The following is a 24,921-nucleotide window of genomic DNA, read 5'->3' on the forward strand; positions in this document are numbered from 1 at the left end:
CGTGATGGAAAAAACGGCCTCTGAAACAATTACTTGAAAAACGTAATTGATGTTTTGTGTGCAAAGGTGACTTGAAATAAGACGTTTTGGACGTCATTGATCACGTGCCTCTGTATTATTTGTCGCAATGGTCGTAAACTACAGCACAAGCGAATAAGAAGTCTGCAAAAATTGGAATCGTTGTGAATGCAGATTAACGTTTTTGGGGTCATCATGATTTCACAGCCGAGGCTTTGCAAGAAATCCTGTCAGTGAATGTTCCGCTATTACATGCCCCTGGGCCTGTGTAGGAATGTAGTTTGGAATGGACTGTGATTGAAGAAGTGGGATGGGTTTTGTTTATTGACGTGTCTATTTTCTGTATTTTGTATGATGTCGTTTTTCTCCTTTGCCCGCATTTATTTTTATTTAATAGTTCCTTACCCCATCCAGCTGGGGCTCCCGAGTTGCGCAGCGGTCTAAGAAACTGCATCTCAGTGCTAGAGGTGTCACTACAGGCGCAGGTTTGATTCCAGACTGTATCACAACCGGCCGTGATTGGGAGTCCCATAGTGCGGTGCACAATTGGCCCAGCGTCATTAGGGTTTGGTCGGGGTAGGCCGTTATTGTAAACAATAATTTGTTCTTAACTGACTTGCCTAGTTAAATAAATAATAAAGCTGTTGTCGGTAATGCGCCATTAAACGTTGGATGCCGCCGTTTAACCACCGTTAAACCCAATGGAAGAAAAAGTGCTACAGGCATCAATACACTGCTAACCTAAAATGTTTTACAACTAACTAAGACCACTGCTTGTCATTTCCAACGGGAGCAAATTAGTCGTAGTGGGCAGAACAAGCACGAGCTAGCAATATTCTATTGACGCGTTCTAGCATTATCTGCATATTTTCGTCAGGGAATGCCTACCTTATCCTTCTAAACAACGTGATTCTTAAAAACGTTTGCAATGGTAAAACATAGAAAACTTTGTTCAAAACATATTTTAGATTTGGCAAACTTTGTTCAAAACATATTTTAGATTTGGCAACAGAAAAATGTATCGAAATCAAATGTTTCATGGATGAGAAAGTGGGAATGTCTGTCTGTCTGTCTGTCAAAATCTATCGCGTTCACCTTCTCCCACTGTCGGAACAGGTGTTGTGCAGAAAATCCACCCCTTCTAATTTCCTTAATTTTGTGGCTGGAGTCGAACAACTATGGCTTAATTATTACCCTTATGCCTTCAAAAATACTAGTAGAATAAGACAAGGGAGAGATGACTAATTTTGGCAAAGATATTTATTTATATACTAATACAAATCAGTAGCGGATTTAGGTACGGGCGGCATCTTGCCGGGCCGTACCTAAAAGCTAGAACCGCCACATACACTTGAAACAAATGGCCAAACCGAAAACTGCAGACAAAAATGATTTCTGCTACTAAGATCAGTGAAATGTAGTTTAAACGGACAACGGAGTGAAGAGCAGATATCTCAACTAGCAAGCAAGTCGCAGCAATGTGGGGGGATTTTCGGCACAACACCCGCCAGTGGGCTTCCTCTCAAAACGCCAAGCGGATGCTTCACATTTATACATCCGGTGAAATATCTGTCTCATTGTTCTATCTGCAGCTTAGCGATTTCGACGCATACATCGGTGCTCCGGTGTCAAACGTAACATCACTACGTATTACTTCTGTCTAGCTAGTAGTGTAATCGTGTGTGCGAGACTGGTGTTTTGTTGTTCGTATCTTCTAATTTCGACAGAAACGTGCAATCGGGTAAGTGCCATGCTAGCTTGCTACATTGCAATATTAGCAATGCTAGTTAGCTAGCTAGTTGGCTACAACGACAAAATAGTCCCCAATTAACCATTCAGATGTTTAGCTATTTGTGTCAATCTTCAGTAAACAACTGCACTGTAAAAAAGGTCTATTTTGAGCTGCTCTCATCGTCCCCAGTGGTTTTCTTCGTGGTAAGTTGGTTTTTAGCCTGGTCTAGATAGCTAGCGTAACGTGGCTTTGGTCAAATCAAATTTTATTGGTCACATACACATGGTTAGCAGATGTTAATGCGAGTGTAGCGAAATGCTTGTATTAATGCGAGTGTTATGATGTTATACATTTCAAGCCCTTTGTTGCCTGCCCTAAGTTAAGCAACATGGGAAAGAAGGAGACTCTCATAACCAGAGTTTTGGTGGTATTATCTTGCTGTATCAACTGCCAAAATGTAAACAAATCTGATGTTGATGTATGGTGTCACGGCTAGGCAACGGTTTGTGGTGGTCATTTCACTATCTCAGTATGTTACTCATTCATACTCTTTCTCTTTGTCCACTGATTTCTCAAGGTGGAGAGAATGTCAAGGCCACGATCGCCACATTATTCTCACAGGTGAATACCTTGCACACTGTTCATTTGACATGCTAGTCCAGTGTGTGGGTCAATACATTTCCTTCACAATGTTGGCTCAACTCGGCACACTGTATGAAGGGTGCTTTACAGTTAAAATATATGATTGTTTTTTGTGTTATTACAGAGGCAGTCCACGGAGGCAAGATGCCCGGAGGTTCCCTTGGGACGACCCAGACTTCGACCCCCAGCAGGTTTTGGCTGACCTGGGCAGGCTGCCCTGGGAAGAGAACCGCAACCCTGGGGAGTCTCACGAGGACCAGTGGGTCCGCTTCATGGACGAGATCCACCCAGATGGCCACAGAAGACCTATGCCTAGAGGGAGCCTTCGGCCAAAGGGCCACAGAAGACCTATTTCCCCAGGTCTCCACAGGCCTGACCAACACCTCCCCCCAGAGGACTTCCACCATTGCAGGACCCCACCGCCCCCCCACGAGCTGGGCTACGCCGAGCGCAGGAGGCTCTCCCCCCATGATGGAGGAGGGGGTGGCAGAGGAAGAGTGAAAGAAGAATTCCAAAGATGCGAAGGAAAGCTGCCCCCCTCCCCGCAGAGGCTACCCAGAGAGAGGCTGCCATCACTGGCCCCGCAGCACACTCACTACAGTCCTAGCCACCACCAGAGAGCGCCCTCTGCAGGTTGGAGGAGAGAAGAGGGGGACTATAGCCAGGAGAGGTCCAGGGACCGCAGCCCCAGGGAGAGGGTTCAGGGTGGGGGGAAGTGGGAGAGGCGGGGTGAGGGTGGAGATTCTCCCGGTTCCTATAGAGACAGGAAGAGAGACGACATGCAAAGAGAGTGGAGCACCATCTCTGACCGGAACCGGAGGGAAACTGTTGAACCGGTGAATCCTGGGTAAATTTGAACAGTGTTCCGCTGGAATTTTATGACCAAAAGCCTGAAGAAAATTGGAGAGGAGAACCCAGCTTCCTGTTTTTCTAAGTGCAAACTTCACCCTGCTAATATGTCCCTTCTGCAATAGTGTAACGAGATAGTAGTTGTAGATTTTATTGCATGGCTTAAAATGCATCGCATGTTATTGTCTCTGTGATCCTCGAGAACCACTTAAGTACATGACATAGCTGAAAACGTTACTATTATTACCCGCTGCAATCTAGAGGCTGTGCGAGCCTGTGATCTATTGGCCCTTAAATTCTATTCCTATAATACATTTTTTCCTAAATAAATCAAAAGCTACATTACAAATCAATCCAACTATTAGCTGTAGTCAGCGTAATTGTATGTCATCTGTCAGTGCTGAACCATGTCACCTGCTCTTTATGTCGACACAGGTACGGGAGGGAGACAGAGTTTAGGGAGCGCCGCCCCTCGTTGGAGAGGCCCCGGGAAGGGTACGGAGGAGGGAGGCCACTGGGGCGCAGTGGCCCCCTAGGGGGCCACAATGGCCGGGGGCCTAAAGCCCTCATCGTGGAGCATGAACATGGTATTATGAACAGCGGAGGGCCAGAACCGTACCACAACCACAGCCACGACCGGAGCCACAGCCACGACCGATTCAGTCACCATCACAACCGGGTCGGAGCCTCTGAGGATCGGTTCAGGAAGTCAGGCAGCAGGTCCAATACTAGAGAGGAGGCCAGGCGCCAGCCTGCACATGAGAGGAGGGGGCCTATACATGAGTCCAAAAGGGGCCCTGTCCATGAAAATAGGAGGGGGCCTATACATGAGTCCAAAAGAAGCCCTAACCGTCAGGGGAGAGCCCGGCCTATAGGCTTCCAGGATAGAGGTAGTCCCACGGATCCCAAGGCCAGAAACAGTACATTCTGTGGGGCAAGGGAGGCCCCAGCCCGGGGTGGCAAGAGACAGATAGGGCCCTCCAGGAACCAACCCCAGCCTCTCCTCCAGGGACAGCAGGGGTACCAACCACGGGGTGCCAACTCCCAGCACTCCCCTCCGGCGCACCAGAGGTACCAACCCAGGGGAGATGACTGGGACATGGAGCCCAGAGAGGAGGAGCCCGGCTGGGCAGAAGAGAGCGACATGGAGCCCCGCTGGGAGCAGGATCAGGGACAAGGGCCACGAGGAGGCCGGCCACCGGCACGGTGCAGGATGGGACCCAGGAAACCTCAGCTTAGAGATCTCAACCCCAACTGGAACCAGCAGCAGAACGACATGGCAATGCCTCGCATAGGCGCCGGCAAGGAGGAGACACTCACCATCAAAGTGGACATGAAGCGCACCATGGGCCAGAACAGGTAAGGTGTTTCGGGCAGCAACGTTTAGGGGTCAAGGGTGAAAGGTCATGCTTCTTTTTAGTGCTTGCTTTCGACTGCAGGAAGACATATAGTCAGAAGCTCTGAGGATATTGACAGCTAGAGGAGGAAAGATTCGTCAAACTGATTTCTCGATTGTACAAAGCAAGGATTCTACAAGGCAAGTATTCTACTGTGATGGGATGCAATTTATATACCTACGTCAAACTAATCCTTCATGGTGTTGGGCATCACTCAGTGATAAACATGGAGAATTGCCAAAGCCTTCTTTCAGCAGAGTGGCCATTTTACATTATTGTCCGACACATTCTCAAACGCGTTATATGAAGGTGGAATCAATTCTTGACAGCAACTCCGAGCATGCAGTTAAGAACAAATTCTGGATCTCCTGAAAAATGTGTTCCTTGCTCATCCAGAGGAGCAGAAAATGTTAGACCAGCTTCACAACAATAGAGAACAGCGATGGTACAGTAGAAGGCTACCTATCGGCTGAATAACCTAATGGACCTGTAGTTCTACTTCTAACACTCATCTGCTCAGGGGAGAGGTTTTCCTCATCAGTTCTTCAGAAATCTCCCTTTCATCCAATTCAACATGATTGGCAACTCACAAAGGGAGTGGTTGCAACTTCCCTAAGAGCAGCCCTGACAACCAAGAGACCAACCAGCTGACGTGTGAAGAGACACCAGCTGTATGTTTGCAAAGATTTACTGTCATCAGACCCATCTCATCCTACACAACTGAAATGATATTAACAAGCACAAGGGAATTATACAGAGCAAGGAGCCTGCATGGTGTAACGTGCTGAAGGACCTCTGGGAGGTTAAGACTGGATGAAGAGGAGTGGAGAAGACCTTTCTGCTACTCACGCTTACTGGACAAAATGGAAAGGTCTTGCTGCTAACCGAACTGCGCTAACTGCAGAAGCGTCTTTCTGTTATAGTGAAGGATTGCACATATACATATTGTGTTGGTGAGCCTGATAAGATGTCAGTCACTGACCCACTGCATGGCCGGATCAATGTCTTGGTCTGGGGCTGACTGAAGACCATTTGGGTGGGGAAAGTGCCCTGAACTTCAGGAACATCCATTTGGAAACACCATGTTTGTTTTCAATGCCTTGAAACACTTGGAATGATCAGCTCTTTTTTTTTCTTCTTTTTTTTCTTCTTTTTACCTTTTATTTAACTAGGCAAGTCCGTTAAAAACCCTCCCCAACCCGGACGATGCTGAGCCAATTCTGTGCCGCACTATAGGACTTCTGACCATGGCCAGTTGTGATACAGCCTGGGATCGAACATGGGTCTGTAGTCACGCCTCTACCACTGAGATGCAGTGCCTCAGACCGCTGTGCCACCCGGGAACTCTTGATCAGCTAATCAGAGAAAGACCCCTGTGAAATGACTTATTTCAGAAGCACAGTGTTTTAGTGCTAGTCACTGCGATAAGCAATTCCCCTTCTCATGTTCTGCAAGATGATACACCAAAACACCAGCTCTAGTCAAGACAGTCAAATAGTTTCAACTTTTGTCTTTCATTCAGATCAGTGTTTAAAGGTAAGTCAACATGTTCTTTCCGTCATTGAGTGTGTATTGTATCCTGCAGGCTCCTAGAGGATCATTATACTTGATCTGTTAAAGAGGCAGGTTTTTTTCTAGGACAATTTTCATTCTTCATCCAAAGTGGTTCATGCGAGATGGACTCATTCCCACTGTGAAGCTTTCCAAAGACTTTAAGCGACCTCAAGCCTGGTATTGCTCACCCTCATCAACCATGATGCTCTTGAGTGTCAAAGCCTAAAGGAGTTTGAGAAATGTTAATAATAGACTGGGACTCGATGCAACCACTGCATCACAAAACCTTTAATTCTGAGGCCAAAATCGATCCAACATTCCCATAACGTTTACGCCACAGATCCTCGGATGCCTGGCCCCTGATCTACTTGGCTTTTTTGACCACAGTGTGTTTCAACCTGCTCTCCTTTAAACAGAACTGTTCACTCAAAGAAATTGAAAGCACAGCACTGAGTTGATCTCACCTCTGAAGGACAATCCAAAGTAACGATGTTGGCCTTAAAGCAACCGAGCGCTACAGGTTCATACTACAACTCGCTTTGAGTTCTACCAGACCAGAGTTCACCGCTTGATGCATGACGACAAGTAAAGACTGGATGCTACAGCTTAACTCATAGGGAGGTGAACAGACGAGGGAGAATCCAAGTCAGTGGATAGAGAAGCACAGTCATTAAACCCTTCAAGAGTAATCCATGAAATGAAGGCTTGGGTGACCAAGCAAGAGTGGAGAAGAGCAGAAGGCAATGTGAAGGTCTGGCGATGATCAGGATGATGTCCAGTCAGAAAAGCAGTGCTTGATGAATGTCTGCCGATAACCACCATGATGAAGAGTGAAAACGACTTTGGGACTTAACACGTGAAAATAAAGCTTTTGGTTTGACCCTTAGAAGCTATTCCACTAACTGTACCACCACTATTGACAGTGGTACTTGTGGACTTCTCATGCAGTAAGAATCATCAAGCTCTAAGAACGTCTCTTCTCCAAGAGGCTCTCAGAACCATGACTATTGATGAACTGTCATCCATTTTGCACCAGGGAAACGGAGCTCTGTCAAAGTACTATGACAGTGAGGGGAAACCCAACCCAGTGAGGACTAAGGTATTCCTGACAGCGAAACTGGACTCAGCCTAGTGAAATGGCCCCAGAATTAACACTTGGAAAAAAATAACTAAAACCAATGGTTCAAACCTCAAACACAGCCAATGCATCAGCCAATAGTTAGTACAGTGTGGATGAATCCTTATGAAAACAGAGTATTGCTCTCAAATAGCCCTTAGTAATAAGGTCTCCTATACTGATGGGATCTGCCCTTCGCAGTCTACACTACATACTCAAGATGCAACCTGTTCACAGCGATAACGACTCCTTTAAGAGACCATACTGTCCACATTGGACCATTCAAGGACGAGCCATACTGTCCAATTTAGACCGATCAAGGACAAGAACCACAATGCTGACCTTTCACCACAGCAAGTGGATCACTAACATCCAGAAGTTGATTGACGAGAAATGCAGAGTGAAAAAAATGGAAGAAGCATGAACTTTCACCTTTGACCCATGCCAGTGTCCTTTACACAACCTCACACTGGCACAGGAAGTGGTAAGGGATGTAGTCGAGGTTAAATGCTGTTCACTTGTAAAAAAAAAAAAAAAATTGCAGGGCGATTTAACACACCTTTTACGCCACATACGCTTTTAGCATAGGCATTTACGTTACCACCCGTTATCTCAACTGACATTCAGCGTTTCGCTAATACATCCCTGGAGACGAGAAATGTCTCTCTTCCTGTTGCGTTTCAAACTCCTATAGGCCTTATTTGGACTTACAAATAATTCAAACCAACAGCTCTTGTAGATGGTGTACTTAATCAGCCATTTTTCCTAAAGCTTTACAATGTAAAGGTAAGTATAGTGTGTTTTACAGATACTTTGGTCAAGGTAAGGTTGTTCAGTACAATATTAAGCTATATTTATGTAAGAGATCCAGCAGATAACCACAACTCCCTACAGCAAATTTAATTAAGAACAAATGACTGCTGTCCCAAACTACAGTTGTTACTTAAATCACACCCTTTCCACATGTTCCATTAACCAGCTACAGCAGTACACGCTCCATTAACCAGCTACAGCGGTACACGCTCCAGTAACCAGCTACAGCAGTACACGCTCCATTAACCAGCTACAGCAGTACACGCTCTCATTAACCAGCTACAGCAGTACACGCTCCATTAACCAGCTACAGCAGTACACGCTCTCATTAACCAGCTACAGCAGTACACGCTCCATTAACCAGCTACAGCAGTACACGCTCTCATTAACCAGCTACAGCAGTACACGCTCTATTTATCCAGCTATAGCAGTACACGCTCCATTAACCAGCTACAGCAGTACACGCTCCACTAACCAGCTACAGCAGTACACGCTCCACTAACCAGTTACAGCAGTACACGCTCCACTAACCAGTTACAGCAGTACACGCTCCAGTAACCAGTTACAGCAGTACACGCTCCAGTAACCAGCTACAGCAGGACACGCTCTATTTATCCAGCTACAGCAGTACACGCTCCATTAACCAGCTACAGCAGTACATGCTCCATTAACCAGCTACAGCAGTACACGCTCCATTAACCAGCTACAGCAGTACACGCTCCATTAACCAGCTACAGCAGTACACGCTCCATTAACCAGCTACAGCAGTACACGCTCCATTAACCAGCTACAGCAGTACACGCTCCATTAACCAGCTACAGCAGTACACGCTCCATTAACCAGCTACAGCAGTACACGCTCCAGTAACCAGCTACAGCAGTACACGCTCCAGTAACCAGCTACAGCGGTACACGCTCTATTTAACCAGCTACAGCGGTACACGCTCCAGTAACCAGCTACAGCAGTACACGCTCTATTTAACCAGCTACAGCAGTACACGCTCTATTTAACCAGCTACAGCAGTTCACGCTCTATTTAACCAGCTACAGGAGTACACGCTCTATTTAACCAGCTACAGCAGTACATGCTCCATTAACCAGCTACAGCAGTACATGCTCCACTAACCAGCTACAGCAGTACACGCTCCACTAACCAGCTACAGCAGTACACGCTCCACTAACCAGCTACAGCAGTACACGCTCCACTAACCAGCTACAGCAGTACACGCTCCACTAACCAGCTACAGCAGTACACGCTCCACTAACCAGCTACAGCAGTACACGCACCACTAACCAGCTACAGCAGTACACGCTCTATTTAACCAGCTACTAGTACTATTATGAATTAGCCTTGATTGTCCAACACAGTTAAGCCCTGGTATTCAGGCCTGATCCAAGAGGGTAAAGGGACTACTGCTTTTTTCCTCTCCATTGCTCATCTCGCTCTCATCTACCCTACAGCCAGCTGTGCTACTCTTCAGACCGCCAGCTGTCGTTGGATCTGGTCAATGTGGGCCGCCAGCGCCTCGACTTCCTACCCATGCTAGAGCATTCTGGGACTTACCGGGAGTCCACAATGCACTCTGGGACTTTTGCCCAGGAGATCATCACCCTGGTGCACCAGGTCAAAGGTTAGGATGCGAAATGCAGAAATACTATACACAACACAAATATGCGCGTGCACACAGTCACTTGTACACACATGCACAGCCCATAGACGCTCCTTCACACACATTTAAACAGAACCGAAAGATATTTCTCTCTCTCCCCCTCTCCAGAGCATTACTTTAGGGGTGATAGTGTAAAGCTGACCGAGCGTTTCTGTGGCGCCCAAGATGGTCTGCCTGAGGAGGAGCAGGAGGAAGAGAGGCCTACTCTGAACAGGTACACACATGCCTGGGTACCACGGTGATGAGACTCTAAGAGCCATGGCTTTTAAGTCTTCAATGTGCTGTTTATAAACTGTATCTATATTCTATTCCTTCTCTCCTCTCTAGGCGGTTCAAAATGAGTCTGTCAGAGCCAGAGATGGAACCTCTCTTCTCCAAAGTTGGCCGCATGCAGGTACAATGCATGTTTTTAAATGGGGAATGATTGATATGTCGATGGATGGATTCATTGGCTGATGGATTTATTGATGGTGTATTAATGTGTGTGTGTGTGAGATCAGAAGCAGCAGCAGGCGGTGAGTGACCCAGGAGACCTGAGACATGACCTGGAGAGGAGGAGACAGGAGAGGCTGGAAGGGGTGAAGGTCACCATCCCTGGAGGCAGGCTCTCACAGCGCCCCCTGGTTGCTGGGAGGTACTACTACACACTAAAACACAGTGACGCCATGATGGGGTTTGTGGTCCTCCACAATGAAATCGGGGAGCGGACAGTGGATCTGTCTTTTTACTATAGTACGCTCGTACATTCGTCACGATTTTTCAGAGTGCACTGTTGTGATTTTAACAGCTTGAGTGAATGATGCGTCTTGCCATAGAGATCTGACATTTACAAAATTACATTGACTGGCCAGATGGTGGCACTATAATAAGCGATTGCATTTTCAAACTTTAAAAGGTCACGCCCCTCACCTCATTTGACCTAAAGTCATACAATTTGGTACATAGGTCCCAAGTTTGCCATGATGGATTTTCTGCCATTTTGAATTTTGTGCAAAACACTTAAAACGTTACGCTGACACCGAATGAACGATCTGCATGAAACTTGATACAGTATGTGGCATCTATGGAAAAATATTTTCCAGACTAGTACCTAAAACAACATGGCCGCTGCATATAAATCAGTCACACAGGTTGCAAACACCGTCAAGACTCAACATATGCAAGAACTTTAATGTCGACCACACGGTGGCGCTAAAACGGGCAGATGTTTTACTGTCAGTATATTCTAGTTTGAATTGTCACTCAGCCGGGGGGCTGCGTCATTCATGGGGGACGGCATGTCTACAGTTGCCTTGTTTGAGTACGAAAATGATTCCTTTCTTGGAGTTTTCACTGATCTATGGATCCTTGTGTTCACCCAATCTGTCAGATCAGTGATTACCTCAAGAAGTAGAGGAAGGGTGCGTTTTTACACTTCACAGTCTCGTCATTCTCCCGCCCTCTCACACCTTCTGTCACAGTGACCATCATGAGGAGTATGGTAGTGGGGAAGAGGAGGTTCAGGAGGAAGAGGATGGCTTCTCTTCAGGATGGCCAGGCCTACCACAGAGAGGAGGGAAGTGGCCCGGAGAGATGGTGAGAACTGTGTGCATGTATGTGTTCACATTTAGTAGGGGTGTAGGTGGAACAGTGGAAACTCTGTCTTTCTCTGAAATATCTCTCAGGCTTCTGACTTCTCTCGCTCTCTCTCTTGCTCTAACTCTCGGGCTCAGAGGAGAGGAGGCATAGTTAGACAAAACATGGGCGGCCAGCGGAGGAACAACCGGTCTCCTAATCTCCCCGGCAACCATCTGGGACCAATAAGGCAACAGAACCGCAATATTAACGGTCAGTAAGCACCCCAAAACATAAATATATAGTGAGTTCAAAACAAGGACACAAGCTTTTTCTTTGTGGAACAGCTTAATATTGCAGAAAGATTGATGGAAGCAGTAATGTAATTGTCTGCATCATTTCCAATCCCCCATATCTTTTTTTGGTATACACACACACACACACCCGTACATATTCATATATACACTGCTCAAAAAAATAAAGGGGACACAATGTAACTCCAAGTCAATCACACTTCTGTGAAATCAAACTGTCCACCTAGGAAGCAACACTGATTGACAATGAATGTCACATGCTGTTGTGCAAATGGAATAGACAACAGGTGGAAATTATAGGCAATTAGCAAGACACCCCCAATAAAGGGGTGGTTCTGCAGGTGGTGACCACAGACCACTTCTCAGTTCCTATGCTTCCTGGCTGATGTTTTGGTCACTTTTGAATGCTGCCGGTGCTTTCACTCTAGTGGTAGCATGTGACGGAGTCTACAACCCACACAAGTGGCTCAGGTAGTGCAGCTCATCCAGGATGGAACATCAATGAGAGCTGTGGCAAGAAGGTTTGCTGTGTCTGTCAGCATAGTGTCCAGAGCATGGAGGCGCTACCAGGAGACAGGCCAGTACATCAGGAGATGTGGAGGAGTCTGTAGGAGGGCAACCCAGCAGCAGGACCGCTACCTCCGCCTTTGTGCAAGGAGGAGCAGGAGGAGCACTGCCAAAGCCCTGCAAAATGACTTCCAGCAGGCCACAAATGTGCATGTGTCTGCTCAAACGGTCAGAAACAGACTCCATGAGGGTGGTATGAGGGCCCGACGTCCACAGGTGGTGGTTGTGCTTACAGCCCAACACCGTGCAGGACGTTTTGCATTTGCCAGAGAACACCAAGATTGGCAAATTCGCCACTGGCACCCTGTGCTCTTCACAGATGAAAGCAGGTTCACACTGAGCACATGTGACAGACGTGACAGAGTCTGGAGACGCCGTGGAGAACGTTCTGCCTGCAACATCCTCCTGCATGACCGGTTTTACGGTGGGTCAGTCATGGTGTGGGGTGGCATTTCTTTGGGGGGCCGCACAGCCCTCCATGTGCTCGCCAGAGGTAGCCTGGCTCCCTTTTGGTACCGAGATGAGATCCTCAGACCCCTTGTGAGACCATATGCTGGTGCGGTTGGCCCTGGGTTCCTCCTAATGCAAGACAATGCTAGACCTCATATGGCTGGAGTGTGTCAGCAGTTCCTGCAAGAGGAAGGCATTGATGCTATGGACTGGCCCGCCCGTTCCCCAGACCTGAATCCAATTGAGCACATCTGGGACATCATGTCTCGCTCCATCCACCAACAGACTGTCCAGGAGTTGGCGGATGCTTTAGTCCAGGTCTGGGAGGAGATCCCTCAGGAGACCATCTGCCACCTCATCAGGAGCATGCCCAGGCGTTGTAGGGAGATCATACAGGCACGTGGAGGCCACACACACTACTGAGCCTAATTTTGACTTGTTTTAAGGACATTACATCAAAGTTGGATTCGCCTGTAGTGTGGTTTTCCACTTTAATTTTGAGTGTGACTCCAAATCCAGACCCCCATGGGTTGATAATTTTGATTTCCATCGATAATTTTTGTATGCATTTGTTGTCAGCACATTCAACTATGTAAAGAAAAAAGTATTTAATGAGAGTATTTAATTCATTCAGATCTAGGATGTGTTATTTTAGTGTTCCGTTTATTTTTTTGAGCAGTGTGTGTGTGTGTGTGTGTGTGTGTGTGTGTATATACATACATACTTTTTTAGAATATACCTTTATTATTCCCCGCAAACCCTACAACCCCTCCCCCAATTGGAGTAAACTAATAAACAATAGCACTTAGGCTTCTACCTTCAGTTTCTACATACCGTAATTTCCGGACTATAAGCCGCTACTTTATTCCCACACTTTGAACCTCGCGGTTTATACAATGACGCGGCTAATTTATGGATTTTTCCCGCTTTCACAAGATTCATGCCGCCAAAAAACTGAGCACCGTCACATAATGTGACGTAAATCGAGCGTGCCCAAACTTCCCATCATTCTGATTACGGTAGTCATTTTGTCACCCTCATCATGGCAAAGACACGGAGAAATGCATATGATGCAGCTTTCAAGTTGAAGGCAATAACTCTGGCTGTTCGAAAAGGAAATAGAGCTGCTGCATGGGAGCTTGGCCTTAATGAGTCGATGATAAGACGTTGGAAACGGCAGCGTGAGGAACTGACTGCAAAAAGACAAAAGCTTTCAGAGGGAAGAAAAGCAGATGGCCCAAAGTATTTGCAGCCACTCGACATCAGTGTAAATCGTGCATTTAAGGTGGCGCTCCTTGTACAGTGGGAGGCTTGGATGACAAGTGGGGACAAATCCTTCACTAAAACGGGCCACAGGCGAAGAGCATCTTATGGTCAAGTCTGCCAGTGGGTCCTGACAGCGTGGAGCATTGTCAAAAAATCCACTATCATCAACGGGTTTGGAAAGGCTGGACTGCTGCGTGTTGAAGGGGCAGCATGCGCTCAGCGGGGAATTTGCCTCCGGATGAAAGTGACGAGAGCAACAATGAAAACGATCCAACATCGGATGAAGCAATTCTGAGGCTATTCAACTCCGACACCGAAGGAGATGACTTCAGTGGTTTCAGTGCACAGGAGGAGGAAGATAGTGACCAATGACTTTCTTGGTAGGCTACTGTTTTTAATTTTTGTTACAAGCCGTGTTTCGTTTAAAGGCTGTGTAAAGTTCATTTGTTTCAATGTACCGGTAGGCACCTGCGGCTTATAGACATGTGTGGCTTATTTATGTACAAAATACATATTTTTTTTTTATAATTTAGTGGGTGTGGCTTATATTCAGGTGTGCTTAATATTCCAGAAATTACAGTATTACACACATTTTACAATCTATTTTACAATAGTTATATTGTTTGTTTTATTTATATTTCTATTTGTAACTGCTATTTCACAACATTTCTGAACCTATATACATTTTACAGACCCCGTATGTTTTACGTTCTTTATCTTGTTATTAGTCCCACCCTTCAGCTCCATTCAACCTCTCCCATCTATCTTTCAACACCATCCATTTTGGATTTCTAATTGCCATATATTTTTCAACTGTGATGTTTCACAAAAGTACTCAAAAGGACACAGAAGTTAGACTGTTGTAACACACAGACCTGTTCAGACGAGCAGAACTTCCCATCCATGTTAAGTGACCTCAATCGATCACTGATTGGTTGATTGATTGATTGATTGACTATGTAATTCCTATGACAGGGTCTTGACTCTGTTTACCTTCCTGTCTGGTTACATTGTTAGTCTGTTCATCTGGTTCCTAGATCTCATTCATTTCCATGTCTGACCCTGAGCGAATCAAATCCTCCCATTTAGCCATCTTGTCCACTAATGGGACCATTACAACCATAGCGGACCTGCTGTTTTTAACTTAACACCTATATTCTCTTTCTCGCCCTCTCAGGTGCCAACTGGTGAATGGACTCTTGGATGGAGCCTGGGGTTGTGTGAGGTTAGCTGTTGAGCTCAGAGGAGTGACCAGGCCAACTGTATATACAAACGTATGTGGACACCCCTTCAAATTAGTAGATTCAGCTATTTCAGCCACACCTGTAGCTGACGGGTGTATAAAGTCGAGCACACAGCCATGCAATCTCCATAGACAAACAATGGTAGTAGAATTACCTTATTGAGGAGCTCAGTGACTTTCAATATGGCACTGTCATAGAATGCCACCTTTTCCAACAAGTCAGTTTGTCAAATTTCTGCCCTGCTAGAGCTGCCCCGGTCAAGTAAGTGCTGTTATTATGAAGTGAAAACGTCTTGGCGCAACAACGGCTCAGCCGTGAAGTGGTAGGCCACACAAGCTCACAGAACCGTCTGTCCTCAGTTGTAACACTCAATACAGAGTTCCAAACTGCCTCTGGACGCAATGTCAGCACGAGAACTGTTTGTCGGGAGCTTCATGAAATGGGTTTCTGTGGTCAAGCAGCTGCACACAAGCCTAAGATCACCATGTGCAATGCCAAGCGTCGGCTGGAGTGGTGTAAAGCTCACCGCCATTGGACTCTGGAGCAGTGGAAATGCGTTCTCTGGAGTGATGAATCATGCTTCATCATCTGGCAGCCCTACGGACGAATCTGGGTTTGGAGGATGCCAGGAGAACCCTACCTGGCCAAATGAAAGCAAGGTCCATACAGAAATGCTTTGTCGAGATCGGTGTGGAAGAACTTGACTGGCCTGCACAGAGCCCTGACCTCAACCCCATCGAACACCTTTGGGATGAATTAGAACACGCCTAATCGCCCAATATCAGTGCCCAACCTCACTAATGCTCCTGTTGCTGAATGGAAGCAAGTCCCCACAGCAACATCTAGTGGAAAGCCTTCCCAGAAGAATGGAGGCTGTTATAGCAGCAAAGGGAGGACCAACTCCATATTAATGCCCATGATTTTGGAATGAGATGTTCGATGAGCAGGTGTCCACATACTTTTGGTCATGTGGTGTATATTATAACACACGTAGACAGCCTGACCTTAGAACCGGCATCTCTTATTTTCTGCTGCTTGATTACCTGGCACCTTTTCCATTATCTGACCTACACCTGTACTGACACTGGCCAACAGAACATGTAAAGTCTCCTGACAAAGTAGTGTTGTGGGGAAGTGATGTCATAATGCAGGGGGGGAGGACCCTGAGCCAGAAGGGGAACATCCTGTTAGTGAGGAGCCACCTAATTCATTCATTGGTCCTTTCATTCATGAAGTATATTCTGAGTAAGTGAACGCTGCTTTTTGTTGGCTGTATGCATTGCTTACCGAAGGAAAAAAAAATCAAATAATAGATTACTTCAAATACCATGTTGGCAAGCGTGTTAGTGTAAGGTAGTAAAAGTCCCTCTTGAGCGTAGTAGTAAAAATGCATCTTACATGAGTACAGACAATTTGGTCATTACCTGTATTAATACTCAGTATTCCCCACAGCTCTCACCTGTACACCTGTGTGTGAGCGCTTAAGGTCAGGTACAGAGGTGATCCTTGCTGATATTTAACAGGTGCCTACTTCCACCTAGGCCAAATTTGTAGGTAGTTACGGATAGGTCAGACTGCTATTCTATGGTCAGTGGAGACTGACCGGTGGATTGATGCCCGCTGGACTAACCAGAGCTGACTGGGGAAGAGGATGCCCAGCTCTACAGGTGGATATCAAGTTGGGATAGTGCTTAGCAGAAACACAGGCAGGCCTTAACCTTTAACCCCACAAGAGCAAGCAGAGGTGATATGGGATCTGGCAGAGAATCCAGTCAGACGATCACAGTGAAACGCACACAGCATTTATTTCAAATGTAGGTAGAAATACAAAGTCCATAAAAAATGTCTTTACACCACAGTACCACAGACTTTTACACAATAAAAACATCTTGACTTTTTAATCAATTTCCATTATTTCAAGTCTTTCTTTTCAGCTGCTCAGTTATGTCAGAGTTGCAATACAAATGGACAATATACTGACTCCCACACAAACCAGGAGCTACACTGAAGTTATAAGAGCCTATGACTGGCTATAGCAGGTTATGAATGCCCTCTGTCTGCATTAAAATACAGAAATGTCATAGCAACATGACCATCCTTCGTAAGGCAGAGAGCAGTCCAAAAAACCCTCATGATAAGTTAAATCCCTCTGAGCAGCATCATTATTAATGACTTAAATAATGTCTGAATGGTCCACCAGTGTTCTGTTGTCCTCCCAAAGAACAATCGGAAGGCCCTCTGTAATCATCTGAAAGAACTGGAGAGCAGTCAGAAACATGGTGATGGCTCCACCTAGTCTTCACCTTCTATGACGTGTCAACTTGTTCCACGGAGGGCCGAGTGTCTGCGGGTATTCGCTCCTCCCTTGAATTAAGGTCACTGATTTTGTAAGAATTCAAGACCTAAACAGCAGACACTAGGCCCCCCATGGAATGAGTTTGACACCCCTGGTATGCCAAAGCCTGTGATCCCGCAGCTTGGCTAGACAAGACGGGCAGTGTGAGGGTGAACGCGGTCAACTTTCTGCCCCTTTTGGTTCTGCGTTTGACTGGGGAGACCCTGGAGGCCCTGTGTGTATGTGAGGGGAGCGGTCGCCGGTGATGGCTCAGAGGCGAGGGTCGCAGGGCAGTGGGCGGAACGCCACCTCAATATTCTCCTCCATGATGATGTCATAGCGACACATCAGCGGGCTGGAGGGATGAGAGAAAGTTATAGTTGGAGAGAGAGGCGGGAGGGAGGATGACTGGGGAGAGGCGGGAGGGAGGATGACTGGGGAGAGGCGGGAGGGAGGATGACTGGGGAGAGGCGGGAGGGAGGATGACTGGGGAGAGGCGGGAGGGAGGATGACTGGGGAGAGGCGGGAGGGAGGATGACTGGGGAGAGGCGGGAGGGAGGGAGGATGACTGGGGAGAGGCGGGAGGGAGGGAGGATGACTGGGGAGAGGCGGGAATGGAGGATGACTGGGGAGAGGCGGGAGGGAGGGAGGATGACTGGGGAGAGGCGGGAGGGAGGATGACTGGGGAGAGGCGGGAGGGAGGGAGGATGACTGGGGAGGGAGGATGACGACTGGGGAGGGAGGATGACTGGGGAGAGGCGGGAGGGAGGGAGGATGACGGGAGAGGCGGGAGGGAGGGAGGACGGACGACTGGGGAGAGGCGGAAGGGATTGAGGACGATTGGGGAGAGGCGGGAGGGAGGACGACTGGGGAGAGAGGCGGGAGGGAGGGAGGGAGGACGACTGGGGAGAGAGGCGGGAGGGAGGACGACTGGGGAGAGAGGCGGGAGGGAGGGAGGGAGGACGACTGGGGAGAGAGGCGGGAGGGAGGGAGGACGACTGGGGAGAGAGGCGGGAGGGAGGGAGGGAGGACGACTGGGGAGAGAGGCGGGAGGGAGGGAGGGAGGACGACTGGGGAGAGAGGCGGGAGGGAGGACGACTGGGGAGAGAGGCGGGAGAGAGGGAGGGAGGACGACTGGGGAGAGAGGCGGGAGGGAGGGAGGGAGGACGACTGGGGAGAGAGGCGGGAGGGAGGGAGGGAGGACGACTGGGGAGGGAGGACGACTGGGGAGAGAGGCGGGAGGGAGGGGGGGGGAGAGAGGCGGGAGGGGGGGGGGGGGGGGAGAGGCGGGAGGGAGGACGACTGGGGAGAGAGGGGGGGGGGGGGGGGAGAGAGGCGGGAGGGAGGACGACTGGGGAGAGAGGCGGGAGGGGGGGGGGGAGAGAGGCGGGAGGGAGGACGACTGGGGAGAGAGGCGGGAGGGAGGGAGGGAGGACGACTGGGGAGAGAGGCGGGAGGGAGGACGACTGGGGAGAGAGGCGGGAGGGAGGACGACTGGGGAGAGAGGCGGGAGGGAGGACGACTGGGGAGAGAGGCGGGAGGGAGGGAGGGAGGACGACTGGGGAGAGAGGCGGGAGGGAGGGAGGGAGGACGACTGGGGAGAGAGGCGGGAGGGAGGACGACTGGGGAGAGAGGCGGGAGGGAGGACGACTGGGGAGAGAGGCGGGAGGGAGGACGACTGGGGAGAGAGGCGGGAGGGAGGACGACTGGGGAGAGAGGCGGGAGGGAGGACGACTGGGGAGAGAGGCGGGAGGGAGGGAGGGAGGACGACTGGGGAGAGAGGCGGGAGGGAGGACGACTGGGGAGAGAGGCGGGAGGGAGGACGACTGGGGAGAGAGGCGGGAGGGAGGACGACTGGGGAGAGAGGCGGGAGGGAGGACGACTGGGGAGAGAGGCGGGAGGGAGGACGACTGGGGAGAGAGGCGGGAGGGAGGACGACTGGGGAGAGAGGCGGGAGGGAGGACGACTGGGGGGAGAGGCGGGAGGGAGGGAGGGAGGACGACTGGCGAGAGAGGCGGGAGGGAGGACGACTGGCGAGAGAGGCGGGAGGGAGGACGACTGGGGAGGGAGGGAGGACGACTGGGGAGAGAGGCGGGAGGGGGGGGAGAGAGGCGGGAGGGGGGAGGACGACTGGGGAGAGAGGCGGGAGGGGGGAGGACGACTGGGGAGAGAGGCGGGAGGGGGGAGGACGACTGGGGAGAGAGGCGGGAGGGAGGGAGGACGACTGAGGAGAGAGGCGTGAGGGAGGGAGGATGACTGGGGAGAGAGGAGGGAGGGAAAAGTGTATGTGTGTGTGGGGGGTCTCACCTGTCGGGTTGCTCCAGGGGGGTGAGGCGGATGTGGAGTAGTCTGATTTTGTAGCGAGGGCCTATCATATTGCCGCTTGCGATGCGGAGGGATATCTTCTGGACGGGCTGCAGGTGCTCATCAAACTGGACCAACAGACGGGTGGAGGTATACTGCTCAAACTTGAACCGCTTACTGTGGAGGAGAGGAATGGAGAGGGTAAGTGGGATAGAGAGTTAGAGGTCTTACTGTTAAATGTGTATATGTGTGTGTGAGAGACTTACCGGTCTATGCGTGCCTCACTGAAGTTCCTGCCACTGTGTAGTCTGAGGATGATGACTCCCCAGCGCAGGTACTGGTTCCATGTCACCATGTCCACCCTGTAGCTGGTCTCTACACACACAGGACACACACTGTGTTATACACACACAATTCATATTTGAGAAATCACTGCTATAGAAGCATTATGTATGTTAATCACTGATTGATAGTAAGGGGTGTGGGACTTACTTTGATAAGGTAATGTGGCAGTGGTGGTGAAATAGGCCTTGGTCTGACCCAATCGCAACAGAGTATCCCTCCACCTGCTGATGTCGTAACCTGCGGGGTAACCATGGATACATCATTCAGGATGGTTGGTATGGCAATCAAACTACTTGATAGAAGATTTGATGACAAACACATTTTCCCATGTTTACAGATTGAGTGAGATTCTGGGTTTAGTTGGAAGGTTGTCCTTTCACCTAGCATGGGACAGGGGGCGGGTTTAAAGGCTTCACACTGCAGACACCGCCCATCCAGGAAGTCGCTGTAGGAGGAGCAAGGGTAGCCTGTGAGGCTGCAGGTCCGGTTGAGAGCACACAGGTACAGGAACACAGAGCGCTGGTGGTCACACACGAAATACGACTTCCCTACGAAAGAGAAAAGCTTTGAGTTATAACATGAGTTATTGTGTGTGGTGTGTGTGTGTGTTAGTCTCACCTGAGAAGATGGTCTTGGGGCAGCCTGGCTGATCAGATCCTCCGTTGGCATAGTAGTCAATATGGCCATGTTGACCTCTGAGCCCAAACGCTACGTGAAAAAAATAGGAAGATCCCAAAGTTACAGATAATACAGGACATGAAATTATCACAAAAACACCTAGAGAATCCCTCGCCCCCCACACAAACACACAGCATGTCAGTACTTGCAGTTCATGTCAGTGTGTAGTACGTCTACAAACATGGCATCTGAAGGGTCTAGTCTCTCCTCAGCAGTCGCTCCAGTGAACATGGGCCCTGCTGGGTCCAGACCTGGACAACAATGAATCAATTAATACATTCATTAATGCATCAATAAATTAAGTCAATCAATCAATCAAATAGTAGCTTTTCAGTCACAAACAGTCTCTCTCTCCTACCTGTAATGCGGCCAATCTTGCCCTTCAGGTTTGCTCCTACAAACCCAGCTAGGTGAGCTCCTAGACTCACCCCGATCAGGTGGATTGAACTCAGAGGCGCTCCCTCCTCCTAAACACACACAGTGAACAATTAGCAACATTGACACAAGACTCATAGAACAACTGATTAATGAGTCACAGAAAACTAGCAATATCCCCCTCCCCCCACACACACACCTGCATGCTGAGTATGAAGCCGGTGAGGTTGTTGGCAGCCTGTCGGGTGTTGGCCACAGCAGTGAAGTAGTTAAGGTTAGCAGCTCCTCTGTTCCAGTCCACCACCAGGATGTTCATGTCCTCCTGCTCAGACAGCAGCTGGACGATGTGATCCACCCAGACCGGAGGGGCCCCAGTGGGCCGGTAGCCATGGATGACGAAGGCCGTGGGCAGGGAGAAGTTGAAGAGTGGCTGGTAGGACAGGTGGTGGTGGTTCACCTCTCTGCCGCAGCGCAGGTTAGACCTAGTGGAAGGAGGGGAATACTTTTATGTGGAAAATGTGTCATTTTTACTTTTTAACCGAACCACAGGCACACACATTCATGTTCACACACACACTCTAACCTACTTGGTATAGAGCAGCAGCTTAACATTCAGGGTGGTCCCAAGGAAGCACTCATGGAAGTCCAGGTCTGTAAAGTCATCACACAGTTCACCTACACCATTATTCTGGCCTGGGGAGAGAAGGGGAGGATGTGTACATGTGCTCATTGATACCCTGCTAGGTCGGCATCAGGTCATTCTCTGATCTTACTGTGAACCCCAACGCATTCTTCTTTCCTTATGCATTTAAACATGAGCAGACAGCTGGTGAATGAAGACAGAGTGAATACCAAAGATTTGCATTTATAAAAGATAGATAAGCACTGGCCTAACTCTGACCTCTTTACATTGCTATTCACCCCTACCATTCTGTCTCACTTTCTCCCCCTCCCCTAGCCACTGTTCTTTGTCACAGGTGAAAGGTTAAAGGTGCCGGTCTGAACCTTGCTCTGGAAAATTATCCTCCTCTGTGGTTTGTTTTGCTTTGTGATACTGTAGTGTCCCTCCTTGACTGCAGCCAGGCTTTGACTGTATGGCGCTAGGGGCTTTAGCCTTTTACCATGTAGCATTAACTACAAGACTGCATCATGAGTTTTACCATGTAGCATTGAGTGTCATGATTCGGTAGCATTAGCATGTAGCATGTTAACGTTCAAACCACATAGGTTATTAGTGTTAGCATGTAGGCTAGCTCTCAGTGTCATGCTAGCGGCTTTAGTGGTGATCCATGCTCTCTAATTAGCAGATTGTCCTCTGCTGTTACTCTCAATTGGATCAAGGTGCTATAAAAAAAGCAGCTCATCCTGTCACAGCTTTCTATCTTCCTCTGTGGCCCCAATCCCCTTTCTCAACAATCTTCCTGTCCTCAATTCATGACCCGTGACCTCACAGAAGTACACACACACACACTTACGCCCATGCACACACACTGCACACTCTAATTTCTCCACTCAGGGATAGTTGGGGAAGAGAAGGCACATACATGCCAGTTATTTGAGTCTGTTCTGGAGGGAGTGTAGAATGACGTCTGAAACCTGGAGTCTGCTAACACCGTGGTTCTCAAAACTCCTCAGTGACCCCCGTTGTTTTAACAAATTTGTTGTAGCTCTGAACTAATTCAAAATGTGGCCAATGGCCAATGTGCTCAATGCAGTTTCACGTAGAAATGTGACTCATTTAACCACCCCCGCACAGGACTAAGATTTCAGATCAAAGGCCTGATTACCTGCATGCCCACCAGTGCTGTTTACATGTTGAAATGTCCCTGTGGTCTGTCTTGCATAGGGAAAAGCCGTAGAAGCATTAAGACGCGGATCAGTGAGCACCGCCGCATATACGGACAGGTGAGACAAAAAACCCTGTTGCTGTTCATTTTGTTCAAGCTGGACATCCTGTTAGTTCTCTGAGATACATTGGAATAGAAATGGTCAAGATGTCACGGAGGGGAGGAAGACGGAGAGGAAACTTCAAAGGGAATCTTTCTGGATCCACAGTCTCTTCTTGGCCTTAATTCGACTTAAAACCATTTTTATAGTTCCAAAATGTCCAAATGATTTGTGTACTTTTTCACCCAAATTGAATATTCTGTGTGTGTGTATATATTTTACTGTAAATATATTTTACTGTAAATATTGATCACATTCCTGGTGTATGGTCATATGTCCTGTTTCAGGAAGTATCACTGAGTACTGCCCATCTGGGATACGGATGCCTGATGAAGACCTACGTGTCAAAAACATTCTTATAATAAAATCACCTGGGAACATGAGCAGCAGTGTGCTGTGTTTAATTTTTTTAAAAATTTTTTAAAGCTTTTTCAGCTCTGGTTCACCTAGTCAAGGGCTTGATGATTAGTTGACAAGTTGAATCAGGTGTGCTAGCTGTGGAATAGATGAAATACATGGAACGGCTGGAAGTCCCGGGGGAGAGGTTGGAGAAACACTGTGCTAACAGATGCGAGACAGAAAACAACACTTTTCTCTCTCTGTAAACTGTGGGATAGAGGGGTGATAGGGTCAGAACAGGCAGACCTCACACAACTAGCTCAACACCCACACACACACTTTGATCATGGAAATATGAATCTTACCTTTGCAGAGCATGAGGGAGCCCACCAAACCGAGGAGTTGCCAGAGTAACATCCTTACAACCAAGACAGAGGGAAAGAAGGAGGGAGATACTAGAGGGAGGTTTGTCTGAGAGAGGAAAGAATGGGAGCTCTTAGTAATACAGAGAGCGGGAGGGAGGGAGGGAGCAGGGGAGGGAAGAGCTAACTGACCAGAGCAGAGAGATGTTGAGGTGACTAGGTGTGTTGGTATCTGGGTGAACCAATAAAACTCTTGAGTAGAGCAACACGCTCACTGCCAACTAAACACAAACACACTGCCAACAACACCCCACTCATTACACATCTCACTGTACACAGAGGAGAAGGATCGATGGAAGGAGAGAGACGAAGTACATCAGTATATTATAGTCATTCTAACTATTTCTTTATTCCTACTGGATCCCATACTTTTTTGTCTTTGGTAATATTTAGTGCTAATAAAGCATTATTGACTTGTACTGCAAGAGGGGAAAGAGAAGGCTCGAGACATGACACTTACTATTATTATCCTCTGTTTCCAATGAGTCACCATATACCTCCTAATCAGTCTTTCTCCATCTCTCCTTCCTTGCCTCTCCTTTATGCTCTATTCTCTCCATCCCTCTCTCATACTATCTGCCTCTATGTACTCAATTCCATCAATCGCAACTCTCCCATACATGTGAGGACCGGGGTTGTCGCTGGCCAGCCCAGGCAGGAGTGCTATCTGTGGGGCAGCTGTGTTCTGACAGGAGCATCTCCCTATGGAGTTCCACATGAGCAGGGTTATTAATAGCATCAGAGCTGTGGTAACACTAACCGGCCCTGCCTATACCCACTATTTACTGACTACTATTTACTGACTACAGCATTAAATGTACAGTATGGGCTTTAAATACATATAATTTAAAGGCAGAGTACAGGGCAGAGGCATCAAAAGCAACAAATCAGAAGCTGTCCAACCCTGGTTGGACATTTCCCTGGTTACCTCTGAGAATCTTTCATAATGGTCCAGGCTGCAGGGCATGTATACTTACACATTTGTAATGT

At 48.2% G+C, this 24,921-nt stretch overlaps 2 protein-coding genes across 4 annotated transcripts; one reads left to right on the forward strand and one right to left on the reverse strand.

The window, feature by feature from the left end:
• The first annotated feature begins 1,454 nt into the window (after nucleotides 1–1,454).
• LOC110535387 (BCLAF1 and THRAP3 family member 3) lies at nucleotides 1,455–23,556 on the forward strand. 3 transcript variants are annotated; one of them, XR_002475247.2, is made up of 13 exons: nucleotides 1,766–1,953; nucleotides 2,328–2,371; nucleotides 2,517–3,239; nucleotides 3,677–4,600; nucleotides 9,583–9,752; nucleotides 9,900–10,005; nucleotides 10,119–10,185; nucleotides 10,292–10,425; nucleotides 11,252–11,366; nucleotides 11,504–11,618; nucleotides 15,120–15,216; nucleotides 23,070–23,128; nucleotides 23,458–23,556. XR_002475247.2 is itself a non-coding variant. In XM_021620364.2 (11 exons), exons 2-11 carry the CDS (start codon nucleotides 2,337–2,339, stop codon nucleotides 15,131–15,133), a joined length of 2,403 nt encoding a protein of 800 aa, XP_021476039.2. In that variant the 5' UTR covers nucleotides 1,455–1,759; nucleotides 2,328–2,336; the 3' UTR covers nucleotides 15,134–15,473. The 3 variants fall into 3 exon arrangements, 2 of the variants coding, with proteins under 2 accessions (XP_021476039.2, XP_021476038.2); XM_021620364.2 differs by lacking the exons at nucleotides 1,766–1,953; nucleotides 23,070–23,128; nucleotides 23,458–23,556 and adding an exon at nucleotides 1,455–1,759 and having other exon boundaries at nucleotides 15,120–15,473; XM_021620363.2 differs by lacking the exons at nucleotides 23,070–23,128; nucleotides 23,458–23,556 and having other exon boundaries at nucleotides 15,120–15,473.
• On the reverse strand, nucleotides 16,967–23,941 carry LOC110536562 (lipase member H). The gene is made up of 11 exons (XM_036935052.1): nucleotides 23,875–23,941; nucleotides 21,811–21,916; nucleotides 21,423–21,705; nucleotides 21,207–21,315; nucleotides 20,998–21,099; nucleotides 20,789–20,878; nucleotides 20,551–20,718; nucleotides 20,318–20,407; nucleotides 20,092–20,200; nucleotides 19,829–20,002; nucleotides 16,967–17,876 (listed from the first exon to the last, which is right to left on the reverse strand). The coding sequence occupies exons 1-11, from the start codon at nucleotides 23,924–23,926 to the stop codon at nucleotides 17,792–17,794; spliced, it is 1,368 nt and encodes a 455-aa protein (XP_036790947.1). The 5' UTR covers nucleotides 23,927–23,941; the 3' UTR covers nucleotides 16,967–17,791.
• Between the last annotated feature and the right edge of the window lie 980 nt (nucleotides 23,942–24,921).

Source organism: Oncorhynchus mykiss, chromosome 11 (assembly GCF_013265735.2).
Source record: "Oncorhynchus mykiss isolate Arlee chromosome 11, USDA_OmykA_1.1, whole genome shotgun sequence".
NCBI classification, from domain to species: Eukaryota; Metazoa; Chordata; class Actinopteri; order Salmoniformes; family Salmonidae; genus Oncorhynchus; species Oncorhynchus mykiss.